This window comes from Cryptomeria japonica, chromosome 10, assembly GCF_030272615.1.
Source record: "Cryptomeria japonica chromosome 10, Sugi_1.0, whole genome shotgun sequence".
NCBI classification, from domain to species: domain Eukaryota; kingdom Viridiplantae; phylum Streptophyta; class Pinopsida; order Cupressales; family Cupressaceae; genus Cryptomeria; species Cryptomeria japonica.
Genome location: NC_081414.1, coordinates 765,599,014 through 765,618,299, shown reverse-complemented (window position 1 = coordinate 765,618,299; position 19,286 = coordinate 765,599,014). Strand labels below are relative to the sequence as shown.

At 33.6% G+C, this 19,286-nt stretch overlaps 2 protein-coding genes across 2 annotated transcripts; both read right to left on the bottom strand.

The window, feature by feature from the left end:
- Window positions 1-226: 226 nt before the first annotated feature.
- Window positions 227-3,092, bottom strand: LOC131859506 (uncharacterized). The gene is made up of 4 exons (XM_059213328.1): window positions 2,849-3,092; window positions 2,257-2,761; window positions 1,610-2,169; window positions 227-1,309 (listed from the first exon to the last, which is right to left on the bottom strand). Exons 2-4 carry the CDS (start codon window positions 2,357-2,359, stop codon window positions 740-742), a joined length of 1,233 nt encoding a protein of 410 aa, XP_059069311.1. The 5' UTR covers window positions 2,360-2,761; window positions 2,849-3,092; the 3' UTR covers window positions 227-739.
- Window positions 2,394-3,296, bottom strand: LOC131859210 (uncharacterized). Its single transcript, XM_059212780.1, has 3 exons — window positions 3,249-3,296; window positions 2,849-3,041; window positions 2,394-2,761 (listed from the first exon to the last, which is right to left on the bottom strand). Exons 1-3 carry the CDS (start codon window positions 3,294-3,296, stop codon window positions 2,394-2,396), a joined length of 609 nt encoding a protein of 202 aa, XP_059068763.1.
- Window positions 3,297-19,286: the final 15,990 nt, after the last annotated feature.

Here is a 19,286-nt window from a genome sequence, read left to right as displayed (position 1 = left end):
TGAATGAAACCTAAATGATAAAGTAGCTAGAAAAAATATCCCTTTCATGCCAACACTCTTATATCCAATATTATGATTGAACTCCATAAAACTTAACACAAATAACTTAAATGTAAAATATAATATTCTTCATGGTAAGAATAGGGTTGGTAGAGATGATGTAACGCCATTGAATAGTATAATCTAGGTATTTATATTTTGCAATATTTTATCCAGTAATAAAAAAGTGAAACCCCTTCCCTCACCGATACATTAAAAAACACGGATAATGCTGATTTTAATAATTAAACATCATTACATTATGCATAACAAAGATTTATTAAGGTTACATGCCCACAAATAATCACACCCTATAGAGGAGTACGGCGATCGTTGCAATGTAATGGAGAGAGTAAACAGTGAAGGTTGTACGGCAAGAAATAAACAGATTGTTGAGCTACAAGGATGAAGGTCAGGAACGTATCGGAACGATTGCATTATGGGAAGTTTCATCAACATCTCCTTCGACTGCATTATGGGAAGCTTCTTCTAGTGAGCGAATAATCTTGAGAACCCCAAAACTTTCTGCTCTTTCCCATACACCTTCAACAATACTATCCAGTAGACGAGGTACACCGCACAAACGGTGGAATCTAGCTCGCCCCACTGCAAAAATTACCGATTGATGGATAAATGCAATAGTAACACAGAATTCGATGAATAAGAGAATACCCAAAATCACCCAAGCGAGGATCGGGTCTTAATGTGCCAATATCGTGTGCACTGCAGCCATAAAACCGCAAGAATTGAATCCAAAGCTGAGGCAGGTCAACAAAGCACTGACGCTCATGAACAACATCTTGTCCTCTGTGGTAAGCTCTGAAGCCATTTCCCACATTATACAAACGAAGAGAGATAGAAAGAAGGCTATGCAGTCGAAAATAATAAAGAGCTTAAACATATAATAGCCTAGGAGAATAGGGGCCCCTTGGTTCCCATCCTTAGAATCCTGGTCCGAGCCACCTGGAACTGTGAACGCAGCCGTAAATGTCATGGTGGCCAATAATGCTGCCACCACCAGTTCAGTATTGCGTCTGTCATCGAAGGTTTTGTTAACCATATCCGTGGCTCTCTTGTGCTTTTCTTTGCTCACCTCTGGCGCACAGTACATGAATGGCTTGGGACTGGGTTTATAATCTGTGAGCTTTCTTATAATCCTGAAAGACTCGTAGTACTCCGTGACTTCTCTTGCAACATCCAGAGGTGTTTTTCCCTCACTATTGAGAGCATGCTTGTTCACCCCAGGCACCCTTAGTAGCGTATCCACAATCTACGCCCAAACAAAAAGATATCATTAAATGAGAACCAGGCTAATTTACTTCCTAATGATAAATAAAAACGGTTGACTGGCCCAACTGATAATCTAAAATTCATGTATAACTTGGAAAGCTTGTGCTTCTGGGAACTGAAAAAAGGAAATACGAGTACTGATTCTACAAAGAAACTTAATACCCACTCACTAAAATTTAATGATATATTTATCTAGTTTTTGAAATAGTATATGTCCTATTAAGAAACCGCCTGGTATAATATTAGCTTTCTAGTTTAAAATCCAAAACAGAAAACTTACAGGCTCACTTTTGTTCCTTGCTGCAATGTGTAAGGGCGTATCTCCTTGAACAATTGCCTGGCTGTTAGGCTGGCCATTAAGGTCCGACAACTCCACCTTTTTAAATGAGAAATCAACAGAAACCTTCATATCACGATTACCTTCATTATCAGCTCGCTTTATGCCAGGGACTTCAGCACGTTGGTTGATAAGCTCTCTGAGAATTCCACTGTTTTTTATAACTACACTTTTTTTAATTAAAAATCCAACAATATTGGCTCGGTTAAGATTCACAGCAAGATGCAAAATTTTGACATCTTTACATAATTTTTGGACGGCCTCCGGTTCATGATCTATCAACTTCTTCACAACATCCAGGGATCCAAACTTTACAGCCACGCATAGCGGAGTTTCTCCCCTGTTATTTTTCACGCTCAAGTCAGCCTTACAATCAGCCTTACCATCTAACAATAATGTCACCAGATCTAGACGATATTTCCAGACAGCTAAATGCAAGGCCGTGTCGCCTCGATTGTCCATCTCGTTGATGAATTGTCGCAGTTTAAATTTTTTTAACAAATCTGCATTTCATGAATGGAATAGTTTAGCGCGGAAAACAAGTAACTAAAGCTTGAAATTTAAAAAACTAACTGCGAGAAGATAACAACCTGGACTTCCTGCAAGTACTGCAAGATGTAAACATGTTCTTCCCTCTGGCGTCCTCTTACTAACTAGTCTAGTGGGATCGAAAACTCTGAGTGCGAGCAGCATTTTGGCTTGGGCTATATCACCACTTTCACAGGCTTCAAAGAAGGCCGTTTCTGTTTTTTATAACTACACTTTTTTTAATTAAAAATCCAACAATATTGGCTCGGTTAAGATTCACAGCAAGATGCAAAATTTTGACATCTTTACATAATTTTTGGACGGCCTCCGGTTCATGATCTATCAACTTCTTCACAACATCCAGGGATCCAAACTTTACAGCCACGCATAGCGGAGTTTCTCCCCTGTTATTTTTCACGCTCAAGTCAGCCTTACAATCAGCCTTACCATCTAACAATAATGTCACCAGATCTAGACGATATTTCCAGACAGCTAAATGCAAGGCCGTGTCGCCTCGATTGTCCATCTCGTTGATGAATTGTCGCAGTTTAAATTTTTTTAACAAATCTGCATTTCATGAATGGAATAGTTTAGCGCGGAAAACAAGTAACTAAAGCTTGAAATTTAAAAAACTAACTGCGAGAAGATAACAACCTGGACTTCCTGCAAGTACTGCAAGATGTAAACATGTTCTTCCCTCTGGCGTCCTCTTACTAACTAGTCTAGTGGGATCGAAAACTCTGAGTGCGAGCAGCATTTTGGCTTGGGCTATATCACCACTTTCACAGGCTTCAAAGAAGGCCGTTTCAATAGATGCGCTCTCCATATTAGAAAGCCTTTCGACACGCTGCAATTCAAGGCAATTCAACAAGAGTGTAGAACTCCCTTAGCCACTGGCTGTGCTGCTTTTCCTTTGCTTCTCCTCCATTTAAAAGGTGCTTTCAGTAACACTCAAAGCGGTGATTCATTGCAACATTAAATTATATGTTGATGATTTCCAATGTTTAGGTTGCTTACACGGCAGCATATATTGTAAATTAACTAACGAACGTACATTCTCAATGCCGTACTGTTCATCCAGCTTGCTCGATGGAGATTTCATGAAAAAATTCCAGTTTTTATTTATTGTTTACGGTAAAATGGGCATGTAGTTTGCTGGATAGATGTTGTCGAAAAGAAGTCTAACATGAAAATGTCTGTGCAGGCACCAAAAGGGCCTGTTAAGGGACTGTCACACCATTCTATGCTGGATGATAGATACTTTTTGAGTTTTGGTTAGTTGTCATTCTCTCTAGTGTTGTAGTTGTGGAGCCTTTAAATCAATTCATTTCAATGCAATGCCACGATTCTCCAACCCATGGGCCACGAGATGCTCAAGCTCTATCCATGAGCTGCGCGTGGTAAGCTGATTTTTACAATTCTATTGCACAATCCACCACTAATACTCGTAGTAAGATGATTTGTTCAGTGTCATTGCCCAACGCAAAAACAGAAGATCACATTGCTGAACGAATTAATAATATAAGGAATCTATTAGGACATTAGATAATACTTTTACTTATATATTGTTCAATAATCATAATAAATATTTGATTATATCATTAATGTTGTTATTATGTTTTCTAAACAATATTTTTATTATATTAATTATAGTTGGAATAAACATCTTTTGAAAAATAATAATACTTAATAATAAGAATACATAAATCATAAGTTTTTATGATTAATTTATAAAAATCATATTAAAGTTATGTGGATCTTTGGTTAGTTATATATCTTTATAAGTTTCAAAAATAAAATAAAAAATAACTACAAAATCTTGTTGTTACAACGTTCTAGTGTAAAATTAATAGGAATAATTAAACCCTTTTCTAAATTTAGTACTTTCGTTAATCTAAAAATTGGCAAGAAAAAATGTATTGCGTATATACATATGCATATATATACATATACATATTCACGTATACACACACACATACACATATACATACACATATACATATACATACATGCATACATACATACATACATATATAGAAGTTTTGGGTGTTTCCTTTTCATTTTGTATTTTTTTCAATATTTTGATTGCTGTTTTTTCTTGTTGTGTTTGAAACAAATTTAAATTTTGATTTATTTATAGAGTTATATATTTTTATATTTATTTATTTACTTGTTTATTTTTTTTGTTTATTCATAGGTGCTCTTTAGTTATTTTTCTTTGATTTTTTTAATTTTAACTTGTTTGTTCTTTCACTTTTTTGTAGTTTTTTATTTTTTAGATTTTTTGGGGTAGCATTTCTTTTGGTCTTATTTCCATATTAGGGAGGTTTTATGTTGTTTTTTCTTTCCTTATGTTCCTTATGATGGTTCAAAATTTCTCACACAATCAAACCTAGAAACTGCATACAAGATTTGAATGGATTGTGGAAATCTTATAGCTTTGAAAAACATATTAGTTGATTGAACAATAATATATTCAATCCAAACAAAAACTTGTTCCATTCGTTTACTGAAAATTTCATCTTAATTTTTCCTACAACATGTGAACGTCAAAGACTTGGGAATACATTACATCGATCAATAAAACCCAATCCCTATAAAAAAAAATATACATAAAACCTTATTAGAAAAACATCCACCCAAATTCTAATTAATTGGTGATATTTTTTCATAAGCGACATCAATGTAATTAGAAAACATAAGAGACTAATACATAATTAGGGTAAAGAAAAATTTAAATTCACTAAAAGGTGTGCTTCTAGATAGAGTTTATCAACATACCCATTGCACCATAAGTGATGAATTGTTCTAATAAGATATATTTCTCATTAATTTTAGTTCAACACTATATTTATTCAAGAATGAAATGATTATTTCATTTGATAAAATTACCATTTGTAAAGGGATGTGAAAGATGACAACATGAAGGTTTGCGCTTATGTCATGGTTCTATGCATTTGTATAGGTTTGGAAGATGTATTGTGATATCTTTTAGCCCTAATTAAACCTTTCATTGATCTACAACAAGCTATCCCTCTTGGCTTATGTGTTTTGTGGTTGACTCGTGTGATGCTACATGTTTTATCTATATGCTTCTTTGAGACTGACCTAATCAGTATTTTGAAGGTTTTTAGAGGAAATAGATTAAAGATTGATCATAGCAAATGATGTGTGGTTAAGTGTTATTATGGAAATGTGTGAAGAAACCACTAATGCATACTAGAGGTAGTGAGTTGAAGGTTGCTAAATTTGAATACACCTAGAAGTGTGCTTGAGGTAGTGAGCCGAAAGTAGCTAATGTGTTCTTATAGAGTTATTGTGGTGGAATTAAATCAATTATTCATGTTGATCTAAGGTTGAATCATTATTTTGTAAGTGTTATGATTACAAGGGAGTATTGAAAGTTTTCTTTAGTTGTAGACATAAAAATTATGATTCAAGGAGTTGTAGCTTCCTTGGGTTGTAGCCCTACAATAAAGTTGTAAGTGTGTTTATATTATTGTGAGGTTGGATTTGGACAATAGATCCAAGAATATTGATCACTATGGTTTTTATTTTGTTGGGTTTTCCATGTAAATCATGTGCCTATTATGCAACTATGATATGTTGTGTTTCATTATTGTTGATCTAATTTTAATAAGGTTTTTTAGTTTATGCCAAAGGGTTTAAGTTTGATTAAATAATGATTGACCCTCCTCTTAGTATTCTAGTATATTTAACATATGGTATTCTTTAGTCCATTGTCAAAGGATGGGGACAAGATGAGAGCGGAAGGGGATTTAGGATATTCCTCCACAACAACCCCATTACTGACCATAGGAACTCTCGTAGGAGAATTTGAAATGATATCGGCTGAGAGGAAAGCAAAGAACTACTCCAAAAAACTAATTGCAGGAAGATAATGACCTTTATTAACCACCCCCAATATAGAATCCTTATAAATCAAAAGAGGTGAAGAGAGGGGGTAACAACCACATAGAGCTCTAGCTCAAAAGGAACCATCTTCAATATCAAGAGAGGACATATAGATCTGCACTTCAAAGTATTCTTCCAGCTCATCTATCCAATCAATCAACTGATCTGGATTTAATGTTCTAAAAAAGTTTGCCACTTCCATTTTGTTAGTTTTTGTGATTATCGAAAGAATCCTCAAAAATATTTCTTCTCCAGGATCTATAGGTTGTTCTTCTTCTTTTTCGTGTTCTTTTTCTTCCAATTCACTTCCTTCATCACTTACATGTCCTCTTTCATTTCCCGAATCTGATCTCGCCTCATTTCTGATATCATTTCGTATCATCTCCCGAAATCACTCCAACACCTCCTCAATTCTGGGCATCCCTCTTCGAGGTAGCATCTCTATTACTCTTTTAATTATGGCTTCAAGCTCTCACTGGTCAATACTTCTTTCTTCCACCTACAACAACCCACACGTGCTTCTTCACAACTATTTCACACTTCCACGGGTCCTGGTGTATCCTCTACACGCTCTGGACAACAAGCTCTGATACCATTTGATGCAAGAAGGAAAAAAAGCTTCCCCTACCTTCCAATTTTCAAAACTCAACACTCAAAACATAACTGCAGAAATAGAGACTGTCTGTTTATAGATGGAAATAAAGAAATACACTTCTATTTACATCCAATTCAATTAGTATAAATTTCAATTACAACAAAGGTTTTTACGTAGGCTTTTCTCAATGCACGTTCATTGCTTACACACTCCTCTCATTCCATAGCCCACCAATTCCCCCTATCAAAATGCAGTGCTTTCTCCCCTTTTATCCATAATATCCACTGGCTAATTTATATCGCATTCAAAAAAAAATGTGATATGTTTTCTATTGCTTCCTCTTAACCTATGTCTTTCCAAATTCCCTTGGCTCGATCTTCCAAGATATCATTATATCTTTAGCTCACTTTGGTTACATTGCCCATGCTGTCTCACCGCACCTTTTCTCTTATTCCCTGTTTATGCTTGGAATTGAAATTTAATCGGCTGCTACAAGAATTTGGTACAGGCTGCAAGGTGGTTGGGAAAATTCAGGGTATTTGGCCTTACACCTACCAATTAGATTTGCTTGAAGTTTCTAAAGCTTTATCAACCAATCTATTTTGTGCATCGTCTCCAATCATTGTCATCCATGAGAGTTTATTTCGATGAAGCATTGTGTCAAATAGTTCATGGATGTGAGTTCGCTATGACATTGAATGAAGGAAAATTATGTACAAGCCATCTTCTGCAAACATACTCCTCTTCATCTATACTTTCCCTTTCAACTTCTACAGTCATCATTGTTATGGAGAGATACAAACTTTGCAAAATTGACTAGAGTGAAGCTTGACCAAGCACACCAAAACTAAAATCAGGATATAAACTGGAAATATTTTTCTTTTTTGGTTGGTGTTGATTGCAAATAAACCCGGGTGATCCTGCACCAACCATGGTTTAAAAGGGATTGTGATCTGATGTCATTGACGGGGGCATGACAAGTATACCAAAGATGATACACTACCAATTCTATCTTTGGATGGGATCCTTTACCTTAATTTTAGTTGCCCTACCTTTATAATAGTTAGGGTTAGATTTGGGTTTGATCTTTCTTTCTCCACCCTACTATTATATACGGGCCTTGGAAAAATTAAAATGATGGACTCCATGCAAGGGAACTTTATAATGGCCCCTAACCTAATGATTGGTCTCCTATTTCTCTACCCCTAAGAAAATGAGTATGTTGCCAATATAATAAGTATCATGAGAATTAATTCATTTATATCAACATAACCAAACTAACTTTTAATTCTAGTTTTATAGGCTGAACTTGTTATAATTGGTTGGTGATTCATTTATATTGATGCTATCAAAGTCACATGTTAATAACCAAGTTGATAAAAATAACTAGAAAAAAATAGTCTTGATTGAATTGCGAAGAATCCAAGAAGATTTACTATATAGAAAATAGACATGTATTGAGAATATTTTAGGTGATAATAATAGAAGGGTAAAATTGAAATTCAACTCAACATGGAAGGAAAAATTTAAAAGAATATCAATTTTTTTTTCTAAAGTTTAAACACTCAAACATGTCAAAATCAAGATGGATAAGAGTCCTAAGAACAAATAGGAAGTATTGATTAAAAACGCAACACCATGTAGGATTTTAAATTTATAAGAATCATAGCAACATTTATAGATGGAGTGATTTTGAATTGAGTTGAGTGGCCCAGAATGAGATGGTTCTAAGTTGCCCACATAATTAGGACAGTATTATAGAGCAGTTGCAAATTACTTTTAGTAATGTGTTGATTGCTAAAATGAATTTACAATGAGTTTATGAGGAGTATATATATGTGAATTGTTAGTGATGATCACAAGCATTTCCACAATGCTTGCGGAGGTAAAATTTGTCTTACTTGTTGCAAGGAAGTTCAAGTATTAATGTAATGATGTTATAGTATTGTTGAACTCTCCCTAGCTGTTGTGAAGGGTATACTTGCCTACCAAAGATAGCAGTGCTACTAATGAAGATGGAATTTGTCTTCGAAGGGTTATTATGCTCTGAAAAGCATTTATTGTTGTTGAAGATCATCTAAGCTACACAACTAATTTCCGTTCCTCCTCTATTGATGTAGGGAGGCATGTGATGTTGTTGAAATTTGTTTGATTAGAAAAGCGTTGTAGGAAGGTATTCTTGGATTTTCAAGCACACATGTTGCCACTAAAGCAACCTCATCATTGTCAAGGTGCATGATGGTTGGAAAATGTGGTTTTTCTTGTTAATCAGTTGTTGATTGGAAAAGGTTGCATCTGTTGGTTTTCTTGGTTGCATGGGTAGAAAAGGGTGATAAATATCAAATGGAATGGATTTATTTTAGGACAACTGTTTGTGTAAGACTGTGGTTGCAATTTAAATATGATTTAAATGCAAAAAAAATGTTAAAAATTTCAGTCAATGAATTTTTAAAAAGATAGGATATTTTGGCACAAAAAATCGGGTATAATGAGGATTTTTTGGATCTTTTTGCTTCTCATCCAATGAAGAAAATGAAATCAAATGCAATTGAAACAAAGTGCAAACTGAAATCCAATTGCACCCACCTCATGTAGCCTCCATTGTTCTTCTTAACATTATAAAAAATAATCTTAGATTTTATTCAATGTGCACTAATGCAAAATCAAAGGATCAAAGTGATGCGACGGTAAATCAAAAAAGTTATTTAAGATGTGGTTGCCCAAAAGTGAGAGAAGAGATTTGAATTTATAGAGGATTTGAATGAGATGAAGGGCCAAGATCAATTCATATTTTAGGAGATCAATGGATAGGATCACGCATGCGCGCATGCGCGAGAGAGAGAGAGAGAGAGAGAGAGAGAGAGAGAGAGAGAGAGAGAGAGAGAGAGAGAGAGAGAGAGAGAGAGAGAGAGAGAGAGAGAGAGAGAGAGAGAGAGAGAGAGAGAGAGAGAGAGAGAGAGACACACACACACACACACACACACACACACGTGAGTTAGGTAGGTAAAGTGGAAGAGTTAATTGAGAAAAGAAACATGTAAGTTGAGTGGAGAAAAATTTGGTAAGTGGAGTGATAAGTGGGTTTTATATTATTTATTCACCTACTCATGAGAGGATATTTAAATTAACTAAAAAATCATTTAATTAGGAATAATATAGAAAAGGGATTAAATAATTAAAATAATTATTTAATCTTAGAGGAATAATTAGTTAGGAAGATTGGACTATGAAGGTTTTAATTAAATAATATCAAATTATTTAATCAAGGATTTTAGGAAAAACAATAATTAAATAATTATAAATCATTTAATTATTGGGAATGAAGAAGAGGATTTTTTTTTTTGATAAATAATGGGCCATTGGCCAAATAATTTTATTATCTTTTAAATAAAATTACAACCCGATTCAGTGTGGGCACGGGTAGGAAAGAACCGAGTAAAGAAAACCTCTGATCTTGCCCAAGGAATACAATCGAACGTACACCTATATCTAAATTATAATTAGTCGGACTTTAAAACTTAATAAAATGAAAAATATTCAACATATCACTATCAAACCAGTTGCATGCCCTGGGTATTGACGTTACAAACCAAAATTCAAAAGAATTAAGTTTTTAGATCATTAATAGAAAAAAAAGTTATGCATTTTTGGATGCACGTCACTCTTTAAAAAAATTGTTTGTTGTTAAAAACTACTTTTTGAGGGATATGGAAAAATCAATAAAAATTTATTCAAAAAAATTTGAAAAATATATATTTAAAATCTACAAACAAGATGTTACAAATCACTAGTTTTCATGATTTTCAAATTCTCAATGGTTTAAAAGCTACAGCTGTCAGAAAGTGGAGGTTTTTTTCAAAATGTTCATTTAAGTGTCAAAGTTGGTCAAAAAGTGAGAACTAGTAAATTGTGAGTTCACTTAATAGGCATAACAACTTACTCCGAAGGACAGGAATAAAAGACATAACTATATATATATATATACATATATATATATATATATATATATATATATATGTATATATATATATATATATATGTATATATATATATATGTATATATATATATATATGTATATATATATATATATGTATATATATATATATATGTACATATACATGTACATATATGCATATATGTACATATGTATATAAATATACACATATATATGTATATATATAAACATATATATAAATATATATATATATATATATATTTATATATTTATGTATATATACATATATATATATATACACATATATATATATGTATATATACGTGTATATATATATATATATATCTGTATATTTATATATATACATACATATATATATATATATTTATGTATATTTATATATACATACATATATATATGTGTGTGTATTTATATACATATATATATATATTGTGTAGGGGAAAAAGTGACACTAAGCAAACATGTCCTAATCTCACTTTCAATCACACACTTGTGGAATACGAAAGAGCCTAGAGGTATCACACAATTGGCTACTTCTTTTTGTGGAAGAGAGAGCCACGGGCTACCTATTAGGATTTCTATTCCTTTGTTGCAAATGATAGATAGAATGATGCAACTTCAACTATTAACCCTAAAGTGTAAGTATGAACTAGTAACTTTGAGCACAAGATTGTAGAATTGAGATTTAATGATGAACAATTGTAAGGATAAGAGGAGAAATGTAAATGTGTACCTTGAATGGATTTGATTCTACAAGATCTACCGCTGAAGCTGAAAGCTTGAAATACTGAAGCTGCTACCTCTGAAACTGCCAAAATTCACTGAAACGTGTAATAACCCACCCTAGATTGATCCAACAAAAATTGAGTATATATATTTTTTTTTCTTTATTATGTTTTATTCAATTGCATACTCTGGGCATCCATCCAAATAGGATTGGGCATTCATCCATTCGGGATGAGCTCCTAACCATACGGGTTAGGCAATTGTCCATACGGGACGTAAATTTCATCTATCCAATACGGGATAGGCATCTACCCATACGGGGTAGGCATCCATCCAAACGGGATAGGAGATGCTCTGGCCAGAGACTTAGACTCATCGGGACCATTCGGGTCCTGAGCCACTCACTAAGTACTACATTCTTCTAACAAGAATGCACCGAGGTCGCCGTTCTTAGGAGTAATAAGAAAATAATACAAGCTTGAATTCCGCCTCGGAATTTGGCTTAAAGCCTCGGGAAGTCAAGCGAATCCATACGGGATTCCTTCCGAGTATGCATCGAATTAAGTTTGATTATCTTATCTTTCAATTAGGATTCTTACTCAACCAAGCCTAAACCCCACCCACGAACGCCTGAGTACGAGGGACAACTCCGTCCCAAGACTGCCTACATACCCGCTTCGGCACGGGATCAAGGCGTAAAGTATGTAGTTCTGTTTTCTAATCTATGGGTTGATGTAAACTGATTTGTGGGTACGCAACCCTTTCTAGGGTCAGTGTCCCAGACAGTTTCTCTGCGGTTGCTACGCACGAAGGTAGCACTTAAGCGAAGGCTCAAGATGGCCTATTGCTTGTGGCCTAACAAAATAACTTGAACCTAATTCTTATCACGAGCGTCACCCAATTTCAATCACCAATATCCCTTCGAGGTGAATAAATTTAAAGAAAAAATAGTCTTGATTGATTTCTTGTCATGGCTAGTACAATATAAAATGTCAATAACATCCTTATTGCTAGTCATGCATACATTTCATAATGTTGGCTTCCTTTTTAAGCTTGTTACAATCAATTGTCTCGGTTAATTGGGAGCTTCCTTTGGTCTAAGTAAGGAAATAAAAAAGGGTTGCCTAGTATGTCATGGATTCGCTATATTCAACCAAAGATAAAGAAGGGCCAAAAATCATTTATCCTTACACCCAAGGTAACTACCAAATGGATTGTTAGGACATTGGATGATAATTATCCATGGAAACATCTAGTATTCCATCGTACTCAAGCTACTTCAATTGGTTGATCATGAGAATTTGTAAAATGGATGGATAAGCTATTACTTTCTCCTTACTTCAAAATTCATGGTTCAACCCCCCTTCAACTCTATTTGGAAATTCTCATAGAATGAATCTATGAGTCATGGTTTAAGTTGCTCTTCTTCCTTTATTGGGTGTAATTGTCTTCTTCATCTTGACAATGACCTTCTTGCTTTGAACAACTTGTTTTAAAGCAAACAAATCCTTTAAAAAGGCATTCACTTTTTTCAAGACCTGTAACACCCAGTTGGATTCAATTGGATAACATACAACATCTCAAGGCCCAATTAAAGCTTCTCCCTCAGATCACCTCCAGTTCTTCAAATTCAAAGGATTGTTTTTCTTCAACTAGCTGGTTTGATGTCTACCTCCTGCCATGTTAACTTCTATACATTTTTGAAATGGCCAAACAATTGAAACTTCCATTCTTTCCCTTTTAAATTGTATATAGATAAATCCTATCAACTTGTTCCCTGTCAACCCATTTTAATTGTAAATGAAATTGCAAGAACAACCATGTGAAAATAGAACAAGCTAAGTCCTCTTATTTAGAAGTTGAAAGTCGAGATCTAAGCCCAATCGAAGGCTTGAAAAATTCTACATGTGAAGGATCCTATAGGAGATCATCTCTCCATCTCCCTAACACCATCTTGTCTTTTTTATACTAAAAAGAAGACTATCAAGCATGCTTGTTGTTTCTTCCCCCTATGTCTAATGTTTGTATGAGTATCTTCATTTATACCACCCTATCCCTTTTTCTAAGTTTGGTCCTAGAAAGTAGCATTACTCAAGCTATCCTCACATATCAATATCATTTCATATACCTTTAGGCACATTAATTTGAAAAACATTTGAAATTTTTGCTACCATGCTGCATTCTCCCACACTTTCAATTCCATTCAAATGGAAGCCCTAATCATTTGTGTGAATGACTCATTATCTCAACACTTTGAAATCCTCCCTCTAGTCCAACCCAAACCTACATATCACTCTAAGAGAGATACAAGTTCAATACAATGCTTTTGAGGAGAAATTGACTGGTGTTGATTGCAAGACCAATGAGAACATTGTTCTTCTGAGAGGTTGATACTCCCAATGAGTGTCTTGTTCAGGGAGTTGAACTTTCTTATGGATGTATGCTTCATCTTCCTTTTCTCTTTAGTGAGATGGATCATTGTGGTCAGTGGTTATGAATTTTTCCACATGGTTATAGAAAAGTCATTTAGCTTAAAAAATTATATTTAGTTTGTTGCTTGTTTGTAATGGGGTTTTTGAAGGTTGACTACCAAATGATTTAGTATGGCATCAATACTCAAATGGCTATTGTTATGTTCTCTTTGTTTGGCATGTCCACACTTTGTGGATATGTTTTATTTTGTTGCATGTGGGGATGGATATATATATCCTTCTCTTTCTCTTATGAGAATTTATGTAATCAAGGGATTTTAAAAAAGAAAACCTCTTTATGTTGGGTGACCTAAAAAATTTCAAGTTTGTACCTAGCTATCAATTCTATTTTCCATGTTTCTTATGGGTTGCTATCCATTCGGCAATAGTGTCTACCACTACGTTATCTCTTCTAAGATTGTTCATTTCTAGTTATTTGATTATGTTTTATTGCTATTTTTGTAGTGTTTTTTTGCTTTGGGGTAAAAGCACAATGTTGTGTCACCCTTTTATAAAGGAAGCGGCCAACACAAATAAAAGTGTTTTAACTTAGATTGCATAAAAGTGACATTTCTACATTGAATTTTCAAAATGATGTAAATTGATCAAATATAAAAATATTAATGAAATTTATGTCTGTTATTTTTTAAAACAATTAAAAAATAATTTGATATTTTTTATATATATTCAAAGACAGAATTTTTATTGCTAAAAAATACCGAAAATCAGGAGTTCTAGGTAGTATCACCAAAAAAAATGAAAAAGAACTTATTTTTCTTTGATTTTAATTTTCCAAATAGAGGACATATATATGCAGTGTTAAAAAAAATTAAATTAAATTTTGATGTATTTTTTTTTTGTAATAATATTTTGAAGTCCAACATAGCTGAATTTGGCAGTTTCCATTTAGTATCACCTTTTGTCTACTAAATTTATCATTATAAAAAAAAAACCCTTTTGGAGAAGATTTTCTCATCTAGTCAAAAATATATTTTTTTTATTTTTTAAATATCATTTAATAATTCTTTTGTAATTTGAAATCAGCCTCTTTTTTAACTTAAAAAGCCTACTTGCAATGTTGAGAAAATGTAGTGTCCTAAAATTGCACAATTTGCAATTTTCACCGTATTTCAGTCTTCACCTTAGTTTTTGCGCCCCTTGGCCTGATTCAAGACCTTATTATGCTCTTGCACATCAAAAATGGCATCTAAACTCAAATTGCACCTCATCTGGCACCTTATGTCTGCCCCAAAATAGGTTAAGATTGTGGCGCTATGCCATGGTCCTCCCTAAATTGGGCCCAATTTGACCCCTTGGTCCTATTTCAAAATTGAGTGAGATTTCCCTCTCTGTGTCGACTCATGTCAAAAAATTAGCAAATTTCACTGACAGGAAAGTATGTAAAGAGGATTTCCCCTCACATTTGAGCATCAATCAAACACATGAGCATCAAGAGCACACATGAGATCAAACATTCAAGAGCATTTGAGAATTATCAATTTTCTTTCAGCTTAGGAGCAGCAGTAAAGTCAAGTTTCAAGCATTGAAGGAGACATTATTCATTCTATTTTGTTGAAGACTTCCTAAACCCTAACTCCATGTGGAGGCAAGAAAAACTTCACAAGGGGGTATCATAATTCAGTTCTCAATCATAATTCAACATCTCCCTCAAAAGCAGATCCTTTCCTTTCAGTCATTTCAATTATATTTATTTCAATTTCATGGTTAATTCCAAAATCAGGGTTTGACCTAAGGCAAACCCCTATTCCGAACACATGTCCCTTTTTTTTTGTGTGCAAGAAAATGGTACAGAGTTGTACTCCTCATTATAGGCTTCATTCATAGTGACAAATCATCTCCCTTTGGTGTGCAACAATTTCGGAGGATTGTTGTGATGTGCCACGATCTTGGCAATTTGTGAGTAGTTTCGAGGAGCAGGTATGATTCAACTTACATTTCTTAATTCAAGGTGCAGGCAAAATCCTATGACTATAGCTCACTATTTTCATTCTTTTACCTTCATTTTTCATTATTTTACCTAATTTCAACACTTTAACTCACAAAAGAGGAAACCTCCTTCAATTCAAATTCACTTAGCATTTAGTCTTGATCTAATTCATGACTAGATCTAGTGAATTTCCCATCCTCTTTTGAATGTAAAGGCCCTATGTGAAAAATATCACTAGAGATTTTCATTCCTTGGGTGAAAACCCTAGGGAATCATTTTTCCCCTTCACATTTGTGTGAACCCTCGACACGTCCTATGCTTGCTTCTGATTTTTGTTTTCATGTGTATTGTGGTCAAAAAAAGTATAGTTTTTTTCTAATAAGTATTTCAATTCAATATTGAAATCATTACATTTGTCGATTTGTTTGAGAGAAATACAGACAAGATTGAGAAAGAGAAAATCAAAATAACAAGTAGAAATTGTTATACATGCATTAAAGTTATTTAAATCAATACTATTGAGGATGAATTGAAATTTTCCAAATTGAGAAGAATATTAACTACATGAGAGAGAATGAACACTAAAAACTTAACTTCAAAACTTACATGGATAATAATAGTAAAAAAATTAACAAGTAGAATTGATTGAAACTCAACATACCTAAAAACATTCAAATTACTAAGAAACACAATATATAGAGAGAGGTGAAGTGGTTAAACCTAAGAAATTCATCAAAAGTCAAGAATACAATTCATGAGAACAAAGAATAGAGGGATGTTGTAAAATCTATTGAAACTCAAACTGTACATCATGTTGTTGCTTTTAACACAATGACCCAATCGTAGAAATTCATATTTAACTAGAAACAATTCTTTCAAACAGTAATAGTCACTCAAGGATTGCCTATAGTCTCACACATATATCATATTCTCTTTACGTACCCATCATCTATTTCAGACTTTGGGGAGTCCACACACTATTGTTACTGAATTGGCAATTACTTCAATAATAATCATAAATATATGAAGTGAAAGCCAATCAACCACTCCAATGAAGAATACATATGTTTACTTTGACATGCCAAGTCATTCATCAACCGCGACCTCCCTTCTATCGTTTGAATCTAAAAATAAGAGCTCTAAAATCGTCAAAAGCATAAGACATGAAGAAAAAAATTACGCACCACTCATGTAGTGCCCAAAGTTAGACTCCATGAAGTTTGCAAGAAAGATGTGGAGCTAACAATCACAACATCTCACTTTCACACAATAAAAGCTTTTGAAATCATCACACCAAAATAGAATGGACAAATAAAATAGAATGATCAAACCTGTCTATATACCTAGCTTTTGCAACGTTACCAATCAAACTGACACAGGCAACAAATGGGGATATGGGAATAGTCAAAAGGTTACACATGAACATTCACACCATTGTGCCAGGACTTTCAATAAATATTTCCCAATGAAATACAATCCTTTATGGTAGATAATAAACTCAGAAGTTCAAATATTTGCCTTACTTTGATTCAAATAAGCACCATAATGAATATTCAAATAGTGATGTGTCAATTTGAAGTAGACAAACTGGTAGATGATGTGGACAAGTAGCTAGCTCAGACTAACACCCAAGAAGCTCAAACACAAAATCAAGCAGCTTAACCAGACAACTAGGCCAACAATCCCGACAATACTATTTGTAGAATGCATGAAATTCAACTATGAAACATGAATTGAAAGTAGTCCTGCCAACATTAACATAAAGGATTGGAAGACAACATGTACAACTATTATATGGGTTAGTGAATCTTTCCTGTCGATATGATAATTGATAGGTCGATGCATGTATTGGTTAGTTATATTGTGTTGTGCATTGCTTGAACAATCTGAAGTGGTAGATGACCCATACCATAAATGACTACAACTACTTAGAGTTCCTTTCAAGGGAAGGACTTTAGTGCATAAATATCCCAAGCATCATGTGTGAATAAGAGATTCGGTATGTTGCATGAGGTGAAACTTAACAACACAAGAAAGAAAAGAATAAGGGGAATAGCTATAAACATTTTTACCTTTCAAGTGAAAAAAAATGCAACAATATGGATGGAGAGTGAATATACAAATTGAACAAAGACATTTGAAAACATTAATTGAGGAGAATCCTAACCATAGTAATTGAAGAAAACATGAAATTGATTGACAATAAAATATGCATTAAAAGTAGTCTTAACAACTTTAATTGTAATGTCTCCACTTTGAAATATAATTAAAATACAAAAGAATAAAAATAAAAATATAATTAAAATATAATTGAAATACATTTATTTAATATTGAGTAATCATGCATCAACAATATAATATGAATTGAATTAGTTAAACAATATAATATTAATTAAATTAATTAAGCAAATACTTTTATAAGATTTCTATGTTACTAATAACTGAATTTTAACATAATGATGATTAATAAGTATATATAAATTCCATTAATAAGTAAATATTGATTTAGTATTAAATTATAAATAGTAATCGTGTCTCCTAAGAGTCATGATAGTGGAAAAGAAATGTTACTAAGAAGAGGACGTGACTCTCAATAAGTCACGTCTCTCCCAAAATGTTGTGAGTCTACCTTTAAATATGGGCCCATTACTTCTCACAAAGGAGGTTAGGGGGAAAAAGAAAATAAAATAGGGAAATTATCTTCAATCAACTGACAACTCAGCAAACCATTAAACAAGTCCGGTTCTCTTCACCAAGGACAGGTAAGATAATTATGCCCCTAACCTACTTATTATCACATAAGATCTCTTTCAGATATTATTATTTTATATTAGGAACAACACCGATAATACTAAGGATGCTGGAAATATATATTATGTGGTTATATTATAATATTGTTGTTCTGAATTTATATATAGAGAGAGATTATTTTAATATGTCAGATTTAACATTACCTAAGAAAGTATACTGTTTAGTTATATCTGAAATTAATGTTGTTTGTTCAGTAGGGTATTATCAAGAAAATGTTATTAAGTCCATCTTGTGTGAGAGGATGGAGAAGAGTATCCAATGATGACGAGGGGCTTCCTTGTGGTCATAAGGACCCATGAAGTCAAGGAACCAGTTACCCTCTTCATGCTAGTTTTACTAAGATGGAAAGTGTTTAATGCGTTTAAAGGTATACAACTTAGAATGAATAGAAGTGTAATCTAGTGGCAATGAGGGGCTCGCAAGTGATCATAAGGACCCTCAGAATCAAAGAGCCAGATTGCACCTATATGTCAAACCCACAAGGTAAGACTAGTATCGGTAATGGGCTTGAAGGGAAAGCCACATGGGCCGCCAAGTGTAACAAAGAGGTTAGAAGCAACCATTCCTTAGGCTTGGTAAACAACGGACCTGCGTGACCCCTCTCATGTTCCAACCACCCAACTCTAACTGCTTGAATAGATTATATCTA